The sequence below is a fragment of the Propithecus coquereli genome, unplaced genomic scaffold (genome assembly GCF_000956105.1).
Source record: "Propithecus coquereli isolate 6110/MARCELLA unplaced genomic scaffold, Pcoq_1.0 Scaffold3, whole genome shotgun sequence".
In the NCBI taxonomy this organism is placed as follows: Eukaryota; Metazoa; Chordata; class Mammalia; order Primates; family Indriidae; genus Propithecus; species Propithecus coquereli.
In genome coordinates, this window is record NW_012148618.1 from 14,756,163 (window position 1) to 14,779,319 (window position 23,157).

At 46.4% G+C, this 23,157-nt stretch overlaps 1 protein-coding gene across 2 annotated transcripts in view; it reads right to left on the reverse strand.

Annotated features, from left to right (window-relative positions):
• FRMD5 (FERM domain containing 5) overlaps nt 1–23,157 on the reverse strand; it is a 325,539-nt gene that overhangs the window by 19,050 nt on the left and 283,332 nt on the right. The window contains exons 3-7 of one of the 2 annotated variants that reach the window (XM_012649200.1): nt 22,772–22,814; nt 22,450–22,528; nt 12,061–12,158; nt 9,777–9,900; nt 6,304–6,391 (exon numbers count right to left, since the gene is read on the reverse strand). In XM_012649200.1, the coding sequence (XP_012504654.1) occupies nt 6,304–6,391; nt 9,777–9,900; nt 12,061–12,158; nt 22,450–22,528; nt 22,772–22,814 (432 nt within the window). Of the gene's footprint in view, nt 1–6,303; nt 6,392–9,776; nt 9,901–12,060; nt 12,159–22,449; nt 22,529–22,771; nt 22,815–23,157 lie in introns of those variants that run through there. The other variant, XM_012649201.1, reaches the window with a different exon arrangement.

Genomic DNA, 23,157 nt, shown 5'->3' on the forward strand with positions numbered 1-23,157 from the left:
GCAGTGAGGGGCAGGAGAGCAGCCCCACTGGAGCCACAGCCATAGGCTCTGGTCAAACCGCTCGGTCCAGGTCTGGCTGTGCCACTCACTGCACGACTGCGGCCAGGTCCCTTAATTTCTCTGTGTTTCAGCTCCTCACTGTAAAATGAGGGTTGATAATGTTAGCTACCTTATAGGTTATGCTTAGTAGGCACCCCACAAATGCTGGTGGCTGTGTTGTTAATATTATTATAGCTGCTACTAGTTAGTTGAGTTTGTTGAACTTAATACAAATTCTTTTTTTAAAAAACTTAACATTTTACTATTTTTTCTGATGTTGATGGATTTAAACTTTGCTCATTAGAAACAAGGGTATGGGAAGTTAGAACAAAAAAGAAGTCGTTTCTTGTTAGGGAACCATGGAGAAGAAGATTTGGGTGATCCAAGAACTGAAATGGGCAGAAGGAGAAGGGGTCAGAGGCCATGACATAGTTGCTAGAGTTGACCCACTGACTGGTGTCCCTCTGGTCACAGCAAAAGGATGAGGGAGGTGGGCAGTGCCAGCCAGGTTGCCCTGGTCGAGCTGTTCACCTGCATCTTCCAGACACCTCAGAGCTGGCCTCTGAGTGAAGGCAGGTGTTGGAGTTAGAGGGAAACAGCCTCTTGTGACCAGACTGGCTGGTTTGAACAGGGAAAGAACTGGGAGTAACCCCGATGAGACGCCACATCGTTCCAGTAAGTAACACCTGGAATGATCCCAATCCAGTCTCTCACACGAAAAGAGCAATTCTCCAAACTGTTCCGAATGCAACAGATACAGACGAATGCACTGCCAGACCACAGGGGCGAGGGCAGCTGGAATGTTTGCTTCTTGTCTCTGGCATGTGAGGCTCAGCAACCCCTGAGGAGCGGGACTTGCATGACAGCGAGAAATCTCGCGTCTGTACCAGCATGAACATACAAGCAGGCAGCCACACCGACACCCTCCCTGGAACTTCTCCAGTTTTTTTCTATCTCACATTATGTCCTTCTCCCTGTGAGCCTGCCCTTGGGAGTTGTATGCAAGATAACAAGTTGCATGACAAAAAGAGGAGGGAACGAGGACAAAGAAAAGTGACACAGACAGTAGTCTCCTGTTCCTCAGATCTTCCATTTTACCAAGCTGTAGTCCGTCCCCTCCTGTCCTCTTCCCATCCCCATGACATCCGTGCCCATACGACTGGGCCATTAATGGAGCCGGGAGGTAGAATAAAAACTCAGGTCTCGACAGCTACGCTTCGGACATCGCCAGCCCCACTCTACATTGGGTGACAGTCAAAAGAATCTAGTTTACTTCTAAAGTTGTATTTTCAATTTCTCACCCTTGTGGAAAGAGCTTCAGTCTTGGTTGAGGACCCCAGCTTTGCTTCTTATTTTCTCTGTGACTTACTTAACCTCCCCAAACCTTAGTTTCCTCGTTTGCAAAATGAGGACAATAATACATACCTCTAGAAATACTACTTCCATCTTATTTTAGGGAGATGGCCCAAATATCTTACTGCTAGGACATGGCTAACAGTGTTTTTCTTAGAGAGGGGATGAGTTTTCATTCCTTATCATTCATTCATGTGTTCATATAGACCCACCATCAAACTTGACTTGCATCAGTTCAATACCGTCAAAGCTTTACCCTAAGATCACTGCTCTGCCCAGAAAAGGACTTTTGGAAATTAGACTACTCACTGGTTCTTGGAAGTAGTAACATCCGGCCACCTTTGTCTAGTCCCCACGTGTTCCACCTCCAGATACAAACGAAGTAGGCTTTTGTCTTCTGCCACCCTAGAGGACATCCTGAGTGTGACTGAGTCAGGACCATGGCATTCTTGGTTGTTAGGCCTCTGGGGTCATCCTGTCCCCTCTCTGGGACATGACTCACACTAACTCAATCTTAGTGAATAAAGCCTCTATTATTCTTAAAAAACCTTATGGAAGAATATGATTTCACATGCTCTTCCAGACACTTGTGCCCATTTCTGAAAGAGCTCAGAGTTGGGAACAGTCAGTCATGAAAATCACCCAGTTCTAACATACTCTACTTAAATTTGGCCACAAGAAGCTAGAATGGCAGTAAAGAGGAGGCGGCGGCACCCTGTAAGAGGCCTGGTATCACCCATGAAAGCTCAGACATAGAATTCTTGGCAGAAACTTGCCATCGGAGTGGCTCTGGTCAAGTTTTCATTTCAGCAGTGAGTGTGACACCCTCCCTGCAGCACAGCCAGGAGGGCCCCCACCTGAGGGTGGGAGGATCCCCACCGACCCTTCCTGTTCTGCTTCTCCGAAGTAAGGGGCAACTTGTCAAGATGGAGGAAGGGTTTTTTCTTTAGACAGGAGGCTAGGTGGCTGGATTATGAAAGTAATGATTCTATTTTAAGGGCAGAGGAACAAAAAGTGTTAATTTTATCTCCGTGGTTGATCTAACCTAGATCCTGTGGAAATCAATTTTCTCCTGGTCTGTACAGAGCAGACAGAAAGACACTGGTGAACTTACATTACATTTTTATATGATGATTTCAGTAATCTCGTAGGTCTGTGTCTTCTCTAGAACGGAATTGGCAGAGAGGTGTCCTTGGTTCCTAAATAAATGCCATCTCTCCAGAAGGAAGACCGTGAATGACAACTGAAAGAGCACAGCACTGAGGCTCAGACAACTATCCTTACCTTACCAACTATCCTTACCAGTAACTTTGGACAAGTTAGTTAGTCCCTCAGAGGGGACTTCTTATCCCGCTCTTATCCTTTCTTGTCTGCATCTTCAGAGGCCCAGTGTTTTATCCTAAAATTAGGACAAGAATATCTTCTTGGCAGTGATACTGTAAAGATTAAGTGATACAATGTATGTATGTACCTGGCACGTGCAGGCACCTTGAAGACTTAAAATACTGAGGCTGGGCACAGGCTGGGTGTCTGCGACAGGGCTAACTGCTCTATGAGGCTTAACAGGGCAGCTCCATCCGTCAGGCCCGGAGGCCACAGTATGGCAGGGCTGCGGGAGACCCTGGGCAAACTGCCACCTGGATGGAACAAGATGGTGGCTCCTGAGGTTGGAGAGGTGCCAGGGCTGGGGACCAGATGCAGCAATGGGCTGCCAGTGGTTTGCTCCACTCTCCTCCAGCGGCTGTAAGACTCGGGCTGCTGGGGGCGCCTGTCAGGAGCTGCGGGCTGAGGGGCGAGGCAGAGCGCGTGGGGCAGCCTCGTGCAAGTTCAGAGTCTGGGTATCACTGCAAGCCCGCCAGCTAACGGAGCTCTCTGGCTGCCTCACCTAGGGTTTGTAGGATTTCCTCTTCCTGGTCCCAGGGCCAGACAAGGACGTTATGGGCAGAAAGAAACCATTAGTGTGCACAGGAAGAAGAGCAGCTTCTAAATCAGTCCAGGGGACAGAACCCAGCTGAAGCGTTTTTCTGCTCTCATTTAATTATCAAAATGATTCCTCTTCTTCTGTCCTCCCCAGGGCTGCGTGCCCCAGATTCCCCGGGCCCAGTAATTGCCTCTCTGTTAATAGAAATCATCAGTATTTATTACACCGAGCGGGCCAGCTTATTTCAGCTCTCCTTGTAGCAACATTAAGGGGAGTGCTTGGTAGCTTATCACTAAAGTGACTCTACTTAATGACAAGAGTAAAGGCTCCCAGACTGTTCTCTTTCCTTGGGAGGACTGAGGAGACCAAGAGCCAGAGCCTAATGGGAGGAACTGAGGGGCTGTGTGTGGGGTCTTCAGCAGGGCCCTGCCATGGCCTGGGGGAGCAAGAGGCAGAGGCCTAGTGACAGGGGGCCCAATGGGATAAGCACTCCAACCTTCCCAGAGTAAGTCCCCCCAGGGGCTTCTGTCCTACAGAGGGTGCATGACAATTGTCAGTGATGTGAGTTCAAACTCTTGCTGTACCACCCAGGGCCTTGTGAACTTTGACCTCCTGGAACATCAGCCTTCTTATCTATAAAAAACAGGGAGAGTAACACCCACCTCCCTGTTGGCATGAGGGCTACGTGAGGAAATAACACAAAAGGAGTCCCCTAGGCCTGCCATGGGAGGCACGCCACAAACATATCTTCATTTTTCCCTCCCTCCCTCCTTCTTTCCAGGAGCTGATGCCATGGGGATGAGATGATATTTGGGACTGGGCTGCACGCAGTGCCTGGTATGGATGCTGGTCCATCCCTGCAGTCCCTTCAGCTTCTCTGTGTCCAATGATGGACAAACTCACCAAAGACAAGGCTGTGCCAGGAGCCCCGCATCCTGGGGCATGTGGATTTGGGCTGGAACCAGGCCGGCTGCCATTCCATCCTCCAGACACCCATGGCGACAGTGGAAATCCCCACCCACCTCTCGCCGGTGTTGTGTTCGGGCTCCCTGTCTGCCCACCTGTGTGTGCCATCGGCCTGCCTGGGGACCCGTCTCTGGCCTCAGGAGGACTGGGCAGGTTTGGGGTCAAGCGCAGAGCTGACCTGGCACCTTTTGCTGACCGTATCTATCTTCAGCAGCTATGAGTCCTGGAGGACCTCAGCAGTTCAGGGAGCACAGGTGCTGAACACCCACTGTGTACCTTCACACAGGTGAGGAAAGGGAGGCTCAGAGAAGCCTCCAAAGGCCCCAGTAAATAGGAGACCAGGACTGCGGCCTCGGGCTGGCTGACTCCAAAGCTCTCGTCACTCCTGCGTGGGGCCCCTATGCACAGTATCTGCGCAACTTACGGGGGTGTTTAAACTACATCTGTATGCAGAGGGCATTATTTAGGAAGTTTTGCTAATGTATAAATACCTGCGTGCCGATTCTTTGGAATAAATAGGCCTCAATGTGTTTTCTGACAGCGTGGCCCCAAGAACACAGGGTTACCTGGCCGTGGGCTAAGCTAGTGGACAGGGAGCTGTGGGTAGAGAAGATGACCAGGGTTTCTGAGTGCCAGGATGTTCTCAAGACGCCTGTTAAATCCTGGGCAAGAACAAATCACCGTCAACTCACCAAGGGGACAAGGGAAAAACACTGCTTTGTCCCCATGTCACCGTGCTCATTTGTTTCTATTCTACTTGTTATCAGCTAGGTTGTATCCCCCTCAAAAATTCATATGTTGATGTCCTAACCCCCAGTACCTCAGAATGTGACTTTATTTGGAGATAGGCTCTTTACAGAGGTAATTGAGTTAAACTGAAGTCAGTGGGGCGGGCCCTAATCCAGTATAACTGGTGTCCTTAAAAGAAGAGGATATTTGGACACAGATACCACAGAGGGAGGACGATGTGAAGACACAGGGAGAAGACAGCCATCAGCAAACCGAGGAGAGGGGCCTGGAACAGACCCTTCCCTCAAAGCCCTCAGGAGGAAGCAACCCGGCCGACACCTCCATCCCAGACCTCTTGCCTACAGAACCGTGAGACAATAAACTTCTGTCGTTTAAGCCACCTAGTCTGTGACACTTTGTTACAGCCGCCCTAGGAAACAAATATACTGTTCTTTTAATTTCTGCTTGAAAATTACAGTGTCCCCCTCCTGTCGGGAAGAAAATATTGATGTCTTCCTGTTCCCAGCTGATATTATCTCCTTCAGATCAGTTTGACAATTGCTTCTATTGGTGGTACTGGAACCTCTCCAGTAACAGAAAGGGGGAGGAGAAATGTGGAGAAACTGAGGCAGAGACCAGGAGTGTCAAAGCAACAGGGAAAGGAGTTGATAGGGGAGGGACACAGCCACAGAGACAGGAAGAGGCCATGGGTCTCCGCTGCCCTCAATGGTGACTGTGGCTGCCGGCGCTCATCTCGGAAATGCCAGGCACAAGTGAGTGATTACGGAGGTTTTCTCTGGGCACGGCCTCCCTGGCTGTGGCCGTCCATCCCTCACAGGCGTGTAATGGAATTAAGTGTGACTCCACTGTGGTTCCACGCAGTGACTTACTCCACCGCAGTCAATAAAACCCACTCTTGGAAAGAAACTAGATTATGGGCCAGGGAAGGGTGGGCAGTCGCTGAGCTGCCTCCGATCATTCCCTGTGGGGGCTTCCACATGCCTCCTGTCTTCATTTCTACCGGATTATCCACTGCTGCCTAAGTGGGGCCCGGTTTGGGATTTGTTATTTAGATTGACTTTGCCCCAGATCCTGACGCTGATGTGGCATCACAAAATCATGCAGCATAGAATGCAGAGTTTTCAGAATGAGACATTTTCTCTGGCATCTGTCACTGGAAGAGCCAGTCCTGCAGACATGAAGGGTGCCCATGGGTGCAGGCGCGTGGTCCCTCGCTCCTATCGCCCCCTAGAGGAAGCAAGGTTGGCGCAGTCTCCGACCACTGGGACTCTTACCTTACATGGGTGAGGATCTACTCCATATGTTTCCAAAGTCTGCGCTTTCCTTAAGAAGTTCAGCTCTGATGTTGCTGGTGTTTGACCACTGGAATAAAGAAAATGAGATGATTTCAGGGTTTCCTGTTCCCACAGGTTCCCCTGAGGTAAACGATCTATTAAGAAGTGCTCAGGGTGAGCCGCACAGCTCAATTTTTCCATAGGGTATGCTCCCTGCTTGGTCTTAGGACCAACTTCAGAGACTCCTGCCCAGGGCCAAAAACTCAAATGTCTTCAGAGTGAGGCAGGCTACATAATGAATCCCCTGGGCTGTATGGCCAATAGGGAGTAGTGGGGACTGTGGAAAAGTGGGGAATGTTCCCCCTACCTAATAAGCACAGCTGCTCCTCAGCTCTGAGATTTCTGTCATATGAGAATGCAGGGCCCAGCATTGCTAGATGTTGTGATTTTTAAAAATCAGAGATACTTATTTTTATGTGGTATTTCACAATTTTAAATACTGTGGGGATTAAAAAAACACCACATCTATAGGCTGGATGCAGGCCATAGGTTTCTCATCTGTGATCTGATCTAGACTGAAATACAAAGAAGGGGTCTGCATATCTTGCTGATGCCACCCAGCCCCCTCCCTTTACCAAAAGGGAACACAAGAACGTAGGGTGAGGAGAAGCACCACAGGGCGATGACTATGAAAAGGAAACAAGCTGAAGAAGGCTGCCCGTAGCATCACTCCCTTCCCGCTGCCTCTTTAGCAGGTGTGCTGATGAGCTTGATGCGGGACCAGTGGTGGTATCATCAGTGGGCTCTCTCATGGCTCCAGCGCCCTGCAAAGCAGATGCACTTCCACAGATAGTGGTATGCAGAGCGCCGGGCAGTTTGTGAAGTCAACATCTCTGATAGCTGGTGGGGACTGAAGGTTGCTCGTTTCTAAGTTTATCATTTGCCTCAAGTAATATGGCAGGGCAGGAAGATAAGCCAACCCAAGTGAGAAGCAGGCCAGATTCCTTCTCCGTCCCTCTGGAGAGGTATCACTCAAGCAGCACCTTTATGTGACGGCCTGTGTGCTGCTTGCTGTAAAATATACCAAGACACACAGCACAGAGTCTGGGCCCTCAGGAACTCACGTTAGAGTTAGAGAAAGGACGTACGAACACGTTTTTACATTATGAGGACAAGGCGGACCTGTGTAAGTAGTCCCTGCGCAGGCAGGTATTGTCGTGAATGCAGACTTCTACGTCCACCAGCGTACCTGAGACACAGGAAGGTGCCTGGAAAATGCGTGTGCGCAGCAGGCAAACGGCCGGACACCAGAGGTGGCCACAGCCCTGCTTCGCTTTCCAGGGAGCTTCCTCACTCCCTGTCTGCGGGGTGGCAGGCCCTGTGGGCTCCATTCACCCCTCGAGTCTGCCCAAACCTCCAGGGCCCTCAAAGCAGGCATCCTTTCCTGGGGGGTCCCCTGCCTTGAACTAGGTTTCTAGAGGACTATCCCCACTATTCTAACATCGCCTAAAACCCTCCGGGCAGTTCCAGCACCTCCCTCATCTCTTCTTTGAAGGAACCATGAGACCTCACACAGGTCTGTTTATTCTGATCCTCACCACAAGGGGTCGCTATTTCCCTAACAGAGAGTTGGGGGAGGCGCCGCGGGCTCGGCGCTAGGGAAGGCGGCACGGAGACGGTGGGAAGCGTCCATTCCTCTGGGAGGGCCAGGAACCCGTCCTGCCACACACGGTGGGGAAGGGGTCTATTTACAAAGGCTAAGGAGGCCTTCGGTTATATTCGTTGAGATAAAATCGCTGAGTGAAGGGCTTTGAGGGTCAAGGTCAGGGTAGGAACCAGTTTAAGCTTAGTACTAAAAACTAGAACTATTAACAGTTAAGCTTAGCATTAGAAATATCCACCACCACCCCCCTCTCCTGCCGGGCATATTCCTTCCTCAGAACAGTAGATACACAAACATTTTAAAAGATTTTTTAAAAATTGTAATGTTTTAAAATGATGACATATTTTATAACACTGCATTCATTATATATACTTTTTTTCTTCATAGTTTGTCAGTTTGGGGAATCTTGAAACCGCCCTTTATAAAATTAATTAAAGGGCCACAAGGTAGGAACTGTGGTAGGGGCCTGAACTCTGCAAAGGTACAGGCATAGTTAAAATATATATATAACCAGCCATTGTTCCCCAGCTTGTTTTCCTATAATTGCTACTCAGGAGTCACATTGCTGATGGTCATAAAGATCCTTAGCTTTCTTCCTTGCTCCCATAGATAATGTCACCCTTGTGAAACCTAAGGCTAGTTTTTGAGATATCTTCCAGGTCCTGCATTCCAGTGGATTGGCTGACCCACCCAGACCAGTGGCCCGTCCCAAGGAACTGACTCCACTGGTCTTGTGACCCTCACCCAGGAACTGATTGAGCACAAGAAGACAATTTCTACACCCCTGTGGTTCCACCCAAACCCAGCCAATCAGCAGACCCAATCGCCTAGCCCTTTGCCCACCAAACTATCTTTAAAAACCCTTTCTCCCAAATTCTCAGGAAGATGGGTTTGAGAACTTCCTCCCATCTCCTCGCACGGCACCTGCGATATTAAACTCTTTCTCTGCTGTAACTGCTGCTGTCTCAGTGCGTCGGCTTCTTCTTAAGCAGCAGGCAATGCACCTGGTGAGGCTGGAACAATCTGTGCTCCAGTGTGCCACACCAAGTGGAGCCTAAACACCCTATTGTTGTTTTCTAAAATCAGTCTTTGTAGAAAATTCTATTTCATGTGGGTGAAAGGCTGCATTGGTGCTGTTTTACGGGATTCTGCATATTCTGAGCAAACTAAAAGCCACTGAGGGACACAAGGCTCCATGCTTGAAGCCCCTTCTCCTCTACTTTCCTCGGTGCAGGGTCAGGGACTCCAGGCAGGGTGTGTGGGGGTTGAGTTAGACAGTGCTGAAGACGCAGCCCCAGGCCAAAGTGATCTCAGGGCACTCCCAGCATTCATGAATCAGCGCTGGGCAGTCCATCCTTTGCCAGAAGCCACCTGTCACATGCCGGGGCAGAGGCCTGCCCTTTTCCACATCCCCACCTAACCGCTTCTCTTCCTTTCATCTTTTTTCTCTTCTGTTGTTTCTTTTGTGTTTATCTTTTCCTTTTCCCCAGTTCATGCTTCTTTCCTCTGTGTCTTCATTAAATATCTTAGTGGAGCAAATACCTTTCAAAAGCCACTCTCTCTCTGTTTTCCCTATGATACAACTTCTCTCTTGCCTTTAAGCCTCAGCCTAAACCACTTTTCTTGGAGAGGGAGCCTATGGGGATTGGGGCTATGCTGTCAGTGGATACGTCTCAGTGTCGGGAAGGCTGGGGGGCAGCCCTCTGGCCAGTAAATGGTCGGTCTATGAGAGCAAGGACATAGCACAGAGCCTGCGTGCTCAGGCTGTGGGGGAGTCACAGTGTCCTGGGCCTGAATGGGTGTCACGCACCTGAGTTCTGTCTTGTGAATTTCAGCAATTTTCCTTTCCAGCTTCTCTGAATGTTTAGGGAAAAACTGGAACTTGGAGCTGTAGCCTTCAGGGTGTTTTCCTGAGTCATAATCCCCAATCTCCGCTTTCAAAAGGAAGGTAGAAGAAAACAAGTGTGGAAATAGGTAAATCATCATTGGCAAAGCAACAAGAGATCAGCACACAGAGCAAAAGCCAAAGCACACAGCAGATTTACAGAGAGTAGTGGATCCTGAGCACGGCTGAGGGCTGGGCAGAAGGCACGCCCTGCAGGAGCATGTCCACCTTTGTTTTCCCAGGTGTACACACTGGGTTGACATTCAAGTCTATGGAGGGAGACAGTGGACCTGACCCTCTGTTCTGAGGTTACCACAAGTAAATCTGCAATAAAAGAGCAAAAGCCTGCACCACGGTTCTCATTCATTCAGCCACGAGAAGAGGGCCTAGGAGTGATGCTCTTTGTTCAGCACAGGAAACGGTGAGCTTGGTCAGCAAGACAGAAGCTCTTGGGCCTGAGCCAGATCAGAATCTAAACCTCATTTTAAGGATCTTAGCAGGGACACAGCAAATTGATGAATTAAGCCATGATCCAAATTCAGAACTCAACCCTCAGTCCAAATATGATCAAATGAATAAATTTGAATAAATATTCATTAAGAGCTGACCAGGTGCCAGGCCCCTTTGAAAGGCTTGCCGAGCAGGAAGCCTGGCTGTGAGCAGAAAGTGTCATTGAGTTCAAAAGCACCAAGTTCTAAGGCTGATTTCTCAACTCCCTGCCAGGTGTGGCCCTTTCTCCTCTGGCCATTCACAGAGAATATTCATCTCTAAACCTGAGCAGATCTAAGCTCAGTGAGCTTTGGGAGGACAGAGGACCCCTGGTGCTTTCCACACCCAGGTCGGATTCCAGCTTTCTCCCAGGAAGAACTCCGCAGGGGACGTGGTGGGTATGATAAAGGAAAGGAGGAGGGTCCAGCTGCCTGGTGGTTGCCCTTTTTCTTCCCTGGTGACAGTCTCAACCACTTCAGAGGAGAAGTCTTGAGGCAGGAGCAAGTATTAAGAGGAAAACATGCCCTCCTCTCATGGCTGAATATTGTATTTGTGGCTTATGCTTTTTCACTACAAGTCTACTTACTGTGACTTCTAAATTACTTGGGGATTTCTATTGTTTAGCAAGAGACTAAAGGCTTCCCCAAGCCTGAAGCATGGGGTGACCTTGAGCCTCAGAGTCATTGATTATGATTTTATTTAGGAAGCTTCAAGTGGAAAACATCAATGTTGGACATCAAGTAATTCTTTAAAGAAAAAGAAATTATTGTCAGGGTAAAACTGAAGGAATGACTAGAATTTAAAACGTCACTTAAATCGGGCTAGGCTTTGTCTTTAGAAATGAAAGTGGCATTTTTAGGTACCTTTAAATTAGTAATGACCCACTGGACTTCCCATTTAGGTGATTTTTAAAACGGAAGCCTCAAAAGTCAAAGTGGCAATGGGCTGATTTTACATTCTTAGTATGCAGCTGTGATATTTCTCTTGCCAGAAGGGCTTTAGTTTCCTGTCGGCAAGCGTTTTCCAGGTTCTCTTCACAAAGTTGCTTCTGGGAGTTCAGAGATTTCCAATTAAGAGTTCATATTCTTTCATGGAAGCTTCATGATTTTATTGCTATGGTAGTAATGGCAGTTTCAGGCCTAAGGACTGAGAGAAACCTGGGAAGTGGCACTTATGTGTGTCCTGCATTTCAGGAGGAGGAGACATATGTTAAGGGTGCATCTCTCTCCCATTGTTTTGCACAAAAAGCCAATCTGGGTATCAGCTGGGTAAGACTCAGCTATTACTCTTATTAGCGTGTTAGGAAATGTGCTTGTTACTTGGAAACACTTTCAACTTTAAGCACTCTGAACTAAAAGTTCTCTGAAATAGATTCCAGAATTCCAAGATGCTTTGTATCTTAGAGATTGCATGAGAGGATAGGAAAAAAAATGATTCCAATTATTCTCCAGAGTCCCAGTAACTTTATCAACCAAGGGCACAGGGAGAATCCCCCAGAGTCAGAATGACTTGAAGGGGCTGGTGGTGAGACCTTAGGTACCATTTAGGATTGAGTGTTTGGTGGTTTCTGGCTCTAGGAAATCTAAGCAAAATCCTCTAACTTGAACTCTGCTTCAAGTTAGACACTGTTTAGATCCAAGAAGTAGTCATCTGTGGTAACTGAAATAATGGCATCAGTACTTAGCACGAAAAGCAAATTTATCCTGTCAAAAGTCATTACCTTGAAGGATATAAGCTGCTAACAAGGCAGCATCCGACGTTTTACAGAGGAGGCGGCCATGGTAGAGATCTCTTTTGATCTGTAGGAAGACTAAATACCTGGAGAGAAAACAGAGAATGAATTATAAAGGATTTCTTTGATTGCTTTAAAGACACAAATATGTAATGTAAGCCTATCAAAATATTTGTCAGGATACTTTTACTACATTAAAAAAAAACCCCAAAACTCAAAACATACCACAGAACAAATACATTTTCCATTTCCCTGGAGACTCTTTCAAGTACTTTGCCTTGTTGAGGTTCGATTCAAAACAACACGTCAGTTTCCTTCCGTAGCTCAAAACGGAAATGGCTGTCGCCTGGTGAAAACATCGTCTCCTGCACCCTACTCCCGGGCCGGGTTTGGAGGGAGCCAGCCCTAGTCAATCCAGTGCCAAAAAAGAAAACTATGCCATCAGGCATGGGGCAAACTGGGCCTGTCCCCGCCCTGGACTCTGGCTGATGCTCCTTCTTTTAAGAAGTAGAACACAGGTGGAGGAACTAGCCCAGGGAAGAGTTCGGCCTTGACTTTCCAAGAGAACCTGTCCATATGTGGGAAGAGCCTGCAATCAGCAGAGGTCAACCAGACCTCTCTGAATTTGAATGAAGTATAAGAAGAGGCACTGGTGAAGGAAGCACAAAAATGAAGCAGAAACCTGTGGCCAGCATCTCTTCGAATGTACAGAGCCTCCAGCTCCAGGTGGAAACAGGATATCAAGAACAAGAGCTAACAGTAGCTGACATGTACTGAGCACTCACTATCTGCCAGGCCAGGTGTTACCTTTACGTGCAGTATCTCATTTAATTCTCACATAACACTTCGAGATAGGTACTATTATGATCCCCATTTTTCCAGATAAAGAAGCTGAGTCTCCAGTGATTTTATCACGGACATACAACTAAATGGCAGAGCCAGGATTCAAATTCGGGAATGTCGGACTCCTGAACTTGGCTCTTAATCACTGAGTTATACTGCCCTCCTTGCACTGTCACTGCTTCGTAGGTTCACAAAGAGTTGGATGGACCCCATCACAGTGGAATGGAATTGATAACTTTCCATTTTGAAATGTCTTTGCAAGGAGTGTGGTCTTTGATGCTCAAAGTCTTACAGGTCTCCTAAGTAGAGCAGCTTCGTGAGATTATGAGGAGCACCAAACCTTTGAGAGGGTCGCCTACCACAATGGCTCCTTAGCCAGGGAGCATCTGTGATGGTTTAAAAATATGTCCTCAAATGCTTTGATACTCTTCATTTCATGAGGTGGAGCTTAATTCCTTCCCTTTGAGCGTGGCTTGGGCTTAGTGATTCACTTCTAAGAATAGAATAAAACAGAAGTGACAGTGTCTGACTTCTGAGACCAGGTCATACAGTCATTAACAGCTTCCTTCTTGTTCCCTTTCTCTTGGACCACATACTCTGCTTGAAGTTGATTAAGCAGCCCCATGGAAAGGTCCGTGAGGTGAGGAACTGAGGCCTTTTGCCAATAGCCAGCAAGGAACTGAGGCTTCCTGCCAATAGCCATGTGAGTGCACCATCTTGGAAGTGAATCCCAGTCAAGCCTCCAGATGACTGTGGCCCAGGCCAACCTCCTGACTGCAGCCTCATGATTCACCCTGAGCCAGAACCACCCAGTGAAGCTGCTCCTGAATTCCTGACCTATAGAAACTCTGAGAGAAGAAATACTTGCTATTTTAAGCTAAGTTTTGCAGTATTTTGCTAGACAGTCATAGATAACTACAGCATCCCTGGGGGAGTCATGAAAATGTTGTAAAATTCCCTTAAATTCCATCAGTCTGAAACAAAAAGAAATTGGCCCCTCCCTGGACAACTGGAGGTTTCCACTGCTTTTGTTTTCAGGCTGAAGAATAAAACAGAGTATTCCATGTCCATTTGATCGTGCCCCAAAGTAAGTAAGAGGCCCAACGACAATGCAATGTTTAGGAGGGGTAGGCGGGGTACCAGCAGTAACTCTGAGAGCCTTGAGCTTGGACAGTCAAGTAACTAAGGCACAGAAATGAAGGCACAGTCAAGCTTCTTCTCTCCTCAGGCCTTGCTACTCAAAGTGCAGCCCACATATAAGAAGTAGCAGCGGTGGCTCACGCCTGTAATCCTAGTTCTCTGCGAGGCCGGGCGGATTGTTTGAGCTCAGGAGTTCGAAAACAGCCTGAGCAAGAGCGAGACCCCGTCTCTACTAAAATTAGAAAGAAATTAATTGGACAACTAAAAATATATAGAAAAAATTAGTCGGGCATGGTGGCGTATGCCTGTAGTCCCAGCTACTCGGGAGGCTGAGGCAGGAGGATCGCTTGAGCCCAGGAGTTTGAGGTTGCTGTGAGCTAGGATGACGCCACGGCACTCTAGCCCAGGCAATACAGTGAGACTCTGTCTCAAAAAAAAAAAAAAAAAAAAAAAGAAGTAGCAGCATCACTTGGGAGCTCACAGAGACACAGAATATTAGGCCCTTCCTGCACCTACATCTGCATCTTTTAACAAGATCTCCAGGTGATCTGTATATAGATTAAGTTTAAGAAACACTGACCTAAGGAAATTCAAAAGCATCCTAGTATGCACATCAGGATGGAATGCCTTCCTCAAACCAAAGGGAAGGTGAGTAGCTTAGTCTGGAAGTTACCAAGAACCTTCCCCATTCTCCCACCAACCCCACTCTGCCCCAGTGTTTGCTAAGAAAAACTGAAGGCTGAAAGACATCATGTAGAGGCAATAATTAAGATGGATCTACCAAATCAAGCTTGTCTTCACTCTGCTTCCCACGGTGAAATGCCACACGGTATGTGGGAGACAGCGAGCGAACACTTCTCTCCTTCTCACTGTTCCAGCTCCCACCTCCTGCAGGCTTTGGCAGGACGTGGATGTAAACCTTTTGCCCCTTACTCAGGGATCACTCCGTGGGCCTGGCTTCCTGCATCACTCCTTCCATGTCTGACTATGTCCAAGATCCAGGGACAGCACTGCTAAAGGAAATATTTCAAAGAAGAACACAGCTCTGGGCAGTGATTCTCAATGTGGCAGAGAGGGGAACATCTTCCTGGGGGAGCATGTCAGAATCTGTATGTGAGTGGTGCTCCTGTGGTTTGAAAAGGCCCCTCTGCAGCTTCTGATTTGCTTCCCCCCTCCATCCACCCAAGAGGACATGCTCTTCACATAGAACCACTGTCTTACAAGGCGTTACTGATGGGTGTGGAACAGGGGCCTCAGGTGTACTGGAATGGAAACAAGGCCTTCCACTGGTGGGTGGGTCCCTTCGGGCTTTGGTGATAAAATAGCTACAGGGAGGTCAAAGGTAAGGCTCTGGGGCATTCTCAGGCAATGTCATAGAACTGGGGGAGAGGGAGGAAGGGGCACATCAGCGTCCTAAGGAAACAAATCATAGGCGTTAGAAGACAAGAAGAGATGCACTCATGAAAGAATCACCTGACAGCTTCAGGCGAGAAGGCTGTACTAGGGCTCCGCCTCCCTTCTCGGCCATGGTGGCTCCCATCGAGCTTTGTGTTTGTTCATTTAAGGAGGTCACCGATGACTTGGTGTTGGTCATGAAAATATAACCCACATGACTCACAGCACCCTCAGACCATTTCCAAGAGACCCTGGCATGTTCTCCCTTGCCACACATGAGCCTAAGGAAGACTATCTTGTGGCCTGAGGCACTGTCACCAGGGCCACTGTGTGTTGCCAACTCCTGAGGGGCAGACTGGCTGGGTTATCCCATCTCAAGCCTCCAAGCAGGAGCCACAGAGCCTAATCCCCTCATGCCACAGCTGAGGAACTACAAGTCCGGAGACGTGGAGTGACCTGTCTGAGGCGACGCAGTGATTAGAATCTGGGCCTCCCGACTCTGGCTTTTTCTAGCTCCATGGTAATTCAGTTAGTTGTCAGGTTAGAAAGAAAGGGGTCCTAAGCTAAATCAGGAGAACTCTGTCCTCAGAGAGAAATTCTCCCCGGGACCAAAGAAGAAGTCAGCTTTAGACCTGATTAAGATAATAAGGTTGCTCTTGAGGAAACTTATTTTTTAAACTTTGCTTGTCTCTTTTTTGAAAATTTATAAATTATCATGGATATAAAATAGTTGTACATATTTTTAGGGTATATGTGATGTTTTGATACAGGTATATGGTGTGTGGTGATCAAAGCAGGGTAATGGGGTTATCCATCACCTCAAGAATTGATCATTTCTTTGTATTACGAACATTCCAATTCCACTCTTTTAGTTATTATAAAATATACAATAAATTGTTGTTAACTGTAGTCACCCTACTGTGCTATTGCCTACTAGATCCTATTCATTCTATACAACTGTATTTTTGTACCCTTTAACTATCCTCTCTTTATCCCCCTCTTTGCGATCCTTCCCAGCCTCTGGTAACCATCATTCCACTCTCTATCTCCATGAGCTCAACTTATTTTTTTTTTTAGCTCTCACATATGAGTGAGAACATGCGATATTTGTCTGTCTGTCTCTGCCTGACTTATTTCACTTAACATAGTGTCCTCTAGTTCTACCCATGTTGTTGCAAATGATAGGATTTCATTCCTTTTTATGGCTGAATAAGATTCCATTGTGTATATGTTCCACATTTTCTTTATCCATTAATCCATGGACACTTATGTTGATTCCATACCTTGGCTATTGTGAATAGTGCTGCAATAAATATGGGAGTGCAGATATTTCTTCAAGATATTGATTTTCTTTCTTTTGGATATATACCCAGCAGTGGGATTGCTGGATCATATGGCAGTTCTAGTTTCAGTTTTGTGAGAACCTCCATACTGTTCTCCCCAGTGACTGCACTAATTTACATTCCCACCAACGGCACATGAGGGTTCCCCTTTCTCCACATCCTCACCAGCATTCTTTATTCCCTGTCTTTCAGATAAAAGCTATTTTAACTGGGGTGAGATGATATCTCATTGTAGTTTTGATTTGCATTTCTCTGATGATAAGTGATGTTCAACATTTTTTCATGTACTCGTTGGCCATTTGTATGTCTTCTTTTGAGAAAAGCCTATTTAGATCTTTTGCCATCCCCCATCTCTCTTTTTTTTTTTTTTTTGATACAGAGTCTCACTCTGTTTCCCAGGCTACAATGCAGTGGTGTCATCATAGCTCACTGCAACCTCAAACTCCTAGACTCAAGTGATCCTCCTGCCTCAGCCTCCTGAGTAGCTGGGACTACAGGTGCACACAACCATGCCAAGCTAATCTATTTTTTGTAGAGATGGGGTCTTGCTATGTTGGCTCAGGCAGGTCTCCAACTCCTGGGCTCACGTGATTCTCCCACCTCAGCCTCCCAAAGTGCTGGAATTACAGGTGTAAGCCACCATGCCTGACCATTTTTTTTAACAGGATTATTTGTGCTTTTTTCCTATTGAATTGTTTGAACTGCATATATATTCTGGTTATTAATCCCTTGTCACATCCACAGTTTGCAAATATTTTCTTCCATTTTATGGGTTGTCTCTTCACTTTGTTGATTATTTCCTTTTCTATGCAGAAGCTTTTTAGGTTGATGTGATCCCATTTGTCCATGTTTTCTTTGGTTGCCTGCACTTTTGAGGTCTTATTCAAGAAATCTTTGCCCAGACCAATGTCCTGGAGTGCTTCCCTGATGTTTTCTTGTAGTAGTTTTATATTTAAGTCTTAAATTTAAGTCTTTAATCCATTTTGATTTGATATTTGTATATGAAAAGAGATAAGGGTCTATCTAGTTTCATTAATCTGTATACTGTTATCCATTTTTCTCAGCACCATTTGTTGAAGAGATTGTCCTTTCCCCAATGTATAATCTTGGCAACTTTGTCAAAAATGAGTTGATTATAAATGTGTGGATTTATTTCTGGGTTCTCTATTCTGTTCCCCTGGTCTGTCTGTTTTTATGCCAGTGCCATGCTGTTTTGGTTACTATAGCTTTGTAGTATAATTTGAAGTCAGGTAATATGATGCCTCCAGTTGTGTTACTGTATAACAAAACAAAAGAATAATAATGATGACTCGAATTTACTGAGTGCACGCTGTGTGTCCCACACTCTACTAACTGTTTCGTATGCATTCTCCCCTTTAATCCTCACAACAGCTCTTTGAGGTGACTACCATTTTTATCCCTGCTTAACAGATAAGGAAACTGACCACTTAGAGTTATTGTTGCTTGTCTTGTCACATAGCTAGTTAAAGAATAGCTTGGGATTTGAACCCATGTCTTTCTGATTTCTTAGCCCAGGGGTATGGCCTGCTGCCATAGTTTGCAATGAAATAAAATTTTATTGAAACATAGCCTTGCTCATTCATTTATGTATCGTCTATGGCTGCTTTCACACTACAATGACAGAACTGAGTAGCTGCAACAGAGACCATATGGCCCAAAAAGCTTTAAATACTTACTATTTGGCCCTTTACAGAAAAAGTTTGCCAATCCATCTTAGCCTAAGCTAGGCCAAAATGATGTTCATTGAAGGAATAAATGACCTAATGATTCCATTCATTCGTGTATACAGGGTGTCCCAAAAGTTGCCATACATAGGGAAAATGGGAAATTGTAGCTAAATGTACTTTTATTTACAAAATATTCATTACAAAATTTTTTCTTTCTATGGAGACTTCTATGAATGCCTGTATAGGCATTCATTCTATTAACATTTTTTGGAGCACCTTTTGTCTTTTGTGTGTCAGATATTTTGCTTCCTTGGGTGGTGGGGGCCCATTTGTACTCAGTTTCCTTCTATTATTTTTTCTTTCCAAAGAATTCATACACTTGTAGTCCTTGTTAAAAGCTAAATCGGGTGCCTAATTCCCCATTTTCTCTGGCTTGTCTCTAGCCTAGACAAGAAAATCTATTTATTACTTTAAAAAAATGACAAAAGAAATTAATCAGGATTTGGCAACTAAATTTATCATCTGGGAAGAATCCAAGAGATAAATTGAAGCATAGCTCTTTACTCCCTACTTCATTGCCTTCTCTCAGCCTGGCTTTATGGGAATGGCTGAGATGGCAGAGAAATTTAGGACTAATATTGCCAGGAAAAAACACACTGACAGCTAAATGAGTTTGGTATCAAGGTAGGATGTAGGACTCTAAGCTAGGGATGAATTATGGGTATTGAGTGAGGCTGGGGCAGGTACCCACTCTCTTCAGATCAGTAGGGATGTGAATGAAGAGAAAAATGTGGCTAATTCCATAGCCTCACAGATTGCCCCAGGGAGAGCGAGGCACAAAGACTACCCAGGTACCCACGATCCATACTCCTCACAATGCCGGGAAATTGCATGCTAGGGACAGAAGGCCAGGGAGGTGGAGAGAGAGGGAAAATTGTCCAAGATGGTAGCACAAAAGCACACAGATGGGAGAGGAGCTCATATACTTGCCAGTGTCCTTGAAGTTTGGTGACTTGGTGGGAGGCCTGGCCATGGTCCTAATGCTGCACTTACTGGGACTTGGATGATTACCTGGGATAGCTTTCTCTCTTGGAACTCAGAAGTTAGCTGCTTAAGTTTTAGGACTCTGGCTGATAGGGAAAGGGGACAGAAGAGGAGTTGAGATTATTAGAAAAGTCCCTTTTCACATAAGGGAAAAAGCCAGTACTAACTGTACTTGTGCTCTATGCAGAGCCCTTGTGGCCAAAGACCGTGTAATCAATCTGGCAGCAAACGTATTGAGCCTTTGCTCAGTGCAATACTCATTGGAGGTGCATTAAGAAGTATAAGATGGCTGGGCATGGTGGCTCACACCTGTAATCCTAGCACTCTGGGAGGCCGAGGCAGGAAGATCACTTAAGCTCAGGAGTTCGAGACCAGCCTGAGCAAGAGTGAGACCCCACCTCTACAAAAAATAGAAAAATTAGCCGGGCGTGATGGCTTGTGCATGTAGTCCCAGCCACCTGGGATGCTGAGGCAGGAGGATGGCTTAAGCCCAGGAGTTTGAGGTTGCAGTGAGCTATGAGGACGGGTGATGCTACTGCATTCTGGCTCAAAAAAAAAGAAAAAAAAAGTATAAGACACTACTATAGTGGTTAGTCCTCCCAACAATTCTAGGAGGTAGACATTATTATCTCCATTTTATAAATGAGGAATCCAAAGGTCAGAGAGGTTTAAATATCTTATGTCCAAGGCCATATAGCCAAGTTATATCCTGACTTAAGTACGATTTGAGCTCCCAGGTCTATGTTGCTTCTTGGGAAGGAGGGTCTGCCCATTAATATAAGATAGTGACACTGGATTTAGAAAATCATGTTATTATTATTATTACCATAGTTGTTTTAGAGCCGGGGTCTTACTCTGTCGCGCAGGCTAGAGTACAGTGGCTCACTATAACCTTGAATTCTTGGGCTTAAGCAATTCTCCTGTTTCAGCCTCCTGAGTAGCTGAGACTACAGGCATATGCATCATGTCCAGCTAATTTTTTTTTTTTTTTAAGAGATGGGGGTCTCACTATGTTGCCCAGGCTGGGCTCAAGCGATCCTCCCACCTCAGCCTCCCAAAGTGCTGGGATTACAGGCGTGAGCCACCACATCCAGTGGACTATCAGATTATTAAGGGCTCCTCCTAATGGCCAAGATAATCTTATATTCTTGTCCTTTAGTCAAATTGGAAAGCTATGTGTCTGTGGTGCTCCCACCAGCTGCTCACTGATTTGTGTTAGACCAATCCCTCTCATCCCTACTGTTGGTCCAGTGAGTTGGACAACAAAGATGTGTTAAGTTTGCTCTGATATGTGGACAGGACACTTTGGGGTCTTCCCTGGCACTGGTACCTCTTTTAACAGAGAGACAGAGAGAGAGGCTCAGAGCTAAGGCAAACACTCTGGAATTCGTGAGTGGGGCGGGCTAGTGCTTTCACAGAACTCTTTAAGTTGTTAAACACAGTGGTTCTACCCTCACTCGCCTGTGTAAAGCTGTAGGGTCACTTGTTAATTTAGATGGATTTGGTTTTCCAAACAAAGTAGGAGCCCCACTCACATCCATGTGAATGAGCAGAACCTGCAGTTTCCGTGCCCTGTAAGAAGCATGGGGTTTGGGGCTAGCTACACACCTCACTGTGTTTAGTGCCTCCGAGTGGGTGGGTACACACTACCCTGTGCATCTGCAGGAAATAGCCTTCCTGATCCTCTGACTCCACCAGAAGATTTCCCTCAACCCCCGCTGCGGCCATGTGAAGAAGCCATTTCCCTGCCTGTCCCACTTCCTTGCTTCCTTTGCACTACTCATTCCTATTTCTTGCCCTGTTCTTTCCCCATTTCTTGATTTCCCCTCTTAGAGAAACTTTTCTTCCTTTGACTTGGCATGCTCTTCAGAACAGGAAAGGAATATAATTCCATATTCTTCCTTCCTTCCTTCTTCCCTCCTCTTTTCCCTTCTTTGGGATGTTCCTAGGTAGTTCAGAATCTAGAAACAGATCTCAAAGCCATACGGGACAGACAGTCTACATGACTGGCAATGTCCTCATTCCCATCTTTGCTGTCTCCAAGGGTTTAGGGAGGTGACCAGAGCTGGCAGTGCTGTCTCTGCCTCAGCTCTAGGATGCCCTGTCATCACCTCTTTACCTATGATCCTGCCTTCTACAAGGTAACGTCGAGGTTTTGCTTATGTCAAAATTAGGTCTTTCTAATACAAAAATTACGGATCCCAGTTTATAGAGAGTTTCTGAATCTATGAGGCGAGACTTTCAGAGTAAATTTGGCTCAGATATCCAAAATCCTGAGGAAGCCTTAAGCTCCTATTCACTGACCCTCTTATAGGAAGGTTTTGGGCACAGAGGTTCTTTCTCATCCTCAAGTGGTGTTGAACGAGACAAGATTCATTCCACACAGCTGTCTGCCTGCCACAGAACATTATCCCCACAATAAAGACTTTATCACGAACCTGATCCGGCAGCACACTGGAGTTTACCCATCTGGATTTAAAATCTTCAGTATTTCCCTGCTTGTCTTTTCAGCATCACACGTTGGCGTCCCCCAAGTACATCCATTAGGCCACTTGAATCTGTTTTCAATCCCCAAAATAAGCAGCAACACAGCCCTCTCTAAGAACGTCCACAGTGGCCACATCATTGGCCAAAGAAAAAACGCTTTTGATGAGTTACTCCAGATCCCCTTGAAAGTGATCAGTTAGAGATGAAGTATTCACATTTCCTGAAGGAAAGACATTCACTCTGTTCCATTTCCACTGAGGGGTGAGCAAAGGAAAGAATGTGGAAATGAATACAGAAGAAGTAGGTTCTGGGTAGGAAGGGTTCCTTGCCTGTAAGAGTGAGGCGCTTCCCTATTAGAGGATCTGAGAGGTCACAGGCCCCCCTTTCCTATCCTCTCCAACAGGGCTTAGTAGCTGGGGCAGTGTGTTCAGCCTCACCTGGTTATTTCTTCTTTCAGAGCTGCAGGGTCTGCAGGGTAAAACTTCACACGGAAGCACATGGTGAATGGAGGCTGGGCTGCAGAGAAAAAGAGCGCACATCAGGGAAGCCGCTCTCCCGGAAGATGACTGGGCTGTCCTCCCACCAGCATGCACAGTCCACCGAACCAGCAGAAGAAAATCCTCAAGTGTTTAGGGCCAACTGATACTCAGGATAGTGGAAAATTACATATGTAGACCACGGCTTACTACATGTGGGAAGTTTCATCCCACCCTCCCCAGGGGGGAGGCTTCAGTCTTTTCATGGAGAATAAATACTTACATCGCAATTGCTTCACCACAGACTTTGTAAACTCCAACCAATGCTGAAACAGAGAACACAGAACATTAAAACCCTAATGAGAAGCACTGTCAAAAATAATTTGTTTTATCCAATTTAAATAACTGGACAGATTATAGCCTAGGGTGAAAGCGGCCCAGAAGCTTGTGAAATATAGGTTTGGAGAGTAAAAAGCGATATGATTTTCTGAAACAAGCTCCCCATGGAACCTAGCTGGGAAGGGGGGATAGTTCCAGCTTCAGATGCCATTTCTGGGCTTCCCTGGAAGTGCTGCCTTCCAAGGCAGGGTGCCGAAGTTCTGAGCCACGGTCCTGGCAGGCCAGTAGGCATGAGCGACTCACGTACATGTGGTGGCGGCAAAGCCTCAC